At 57.2% G+C, this 1,432-nt stretch overlaps 1 protein-coding gene across 1 annotated transcript in view; it reads right to left on the bottom strand.

Annotated features, from left to right (window-relative positions):
• LOC104492682 (GTP-binding protein SAR1a) overlaps positions 1 to 1,432 on the bottom strand; it is a gene marked incomplete at its 3' end in the record, with an annotated part of 3,570 nt that overhangs the window by 1,870 nt on the left and 268 nt on the right. Inside the window, exon 2 of the mRNA XM_010135268.1 lies at positions 102 to 221. Coding sequence (XP_010133570.1) covers positions 102 to 221 — 120 coding nt within the window. The remainder of the gene's footprint in view (positions 1 to 101; positions 222 to 1,432) is intronic.

Genomic DNA, 1,432 nt, shown 5'->3' on the forward strand with positions numbered 1-1,432 from the left:
GACTCTTCAAGTCTGTCGCGGAGCTGTCACCGAGGCACCTTTTGACACCAGGGAGAAGCCAGGCCAGGAGGCCGGCGGTGCTGAGGCACCAGCAGACTTACTGGGGTGTAGCGTGGGGACGTGCTGACCCAGCCTGTCGTCTTTGAGCATGTGCAGCAGCGTGGTTTTGCCAGCGTTATCCAAGCCCAGGAACACCAGTTTGCCAGACTTCTTGTACAGACCTGGGAGGAGAACAGACAAGCAGGACAAACTCCAGCAGGTTCGTCCAGCAGGCGAGCGGAAACGCTGGGGGCCTCGCCGCGGTGTTCCTACACCTCACCACTGCCACTACACAAACCCCTCTTCCGGAGCCGTGCAGCCATGCTGCGCTCACAGGACCTCCAGCACGGCCCCCAGCAGCGGGGGCAGACCCGTACGGGCTGCGCCAGCCTCTGCCAGCAGTGCTCAGTGATGCCGACAGCAAGGGACATCTCCTAAGCTCGTGCTTCTGTGAGGAACAGATTCTCTGCCCAGCTACCTCCTCGCAGAAGAGCATACAGCAAGGCCTTGTGCGATGGGTTACAGATCGACCTGTCACTTCAGAGCGGTGCTTAAATGTAAAAACTGAACGAACGCTAAAAAGACACCAGCAAGCTGTTGAAGAAAAAGCGCAAAGCATGAAACAACACATCATTTTCCTCAGATAAACTGTTTTTTTTTTTTTCCACTTCCAGGTATGCATCTGCCAAGAAAAGTTCCCTCAGGTTCCCAGCAGGACTTTTCCTCATCCCTCCCTGCACGTCACAGGGTGCTCCGGACAGAGAGCGCCCTGTCCTCCAGCACGGAGCTCCCCTGGAACTCACAGGTCAGGCGAGAGGAGCTTGGCCATCGCCTGCACCTCAGGAAAGGGCTGCCTGTGCCCTGGTGAGGCGGCCAGCCAGGCTGTGCAGGTCAGCCTCGACTGGGCAGAGGTTTGGCCAGCACCTCTGCAAAGAATCTTCACCGTGGGACACGCTGGGGGCGTGAGCCAGTGGCCAGCTGCTTCCCCGGGGACACCACAGGGGGAAGCTTGGTGTAGGAGGTGATAATTTGAGGAGAAGGAGGGCAGCCAGCTGCAGCAGTGAGAAACAAGGGCGAGCTGTGGCGGAGCTGGCGAGCTGGGACACCAGGAGGAGGAGGAGGTGCCCTCCCCGGTTGGGCAGCATGTCTGCCTGGGGCAGGGTGTTGGGCTAAACAGGCCCTCGGCATCAGCCCAGATACTCTCACGCTTCTCAACAGCAAGAGAAAGATGGAGTGGGAGTCAGATACCTCCGAATTATTCTAAAAGTTCCTCCTCCTAGTGTAAAAAAAAAAACTTCATTGTTCTGCAGTTTTCTTGGCAGACTCGGCGCTAGTCAGAGCTCTTGCACACCCCAAAAGAGACACGCTTTAATCACTGGCATTTAGGTGATAC

Source organism: Buceros rhinoceros, unplaced genomic scaffold (genome assembly GCF_000710305.1).
Source record: "Buceros rhinoceros silvestris isolate BGI_N320 unplaced genomic scaffold, ASM71030v1 scaffold39814, whole genome shotgun sequence".
NCBI lineage: Eukaryota > Metazoa > Chordata > Aves > Bucerotiformes > Bucerotidae > Buceros > Buceros rhinoceros.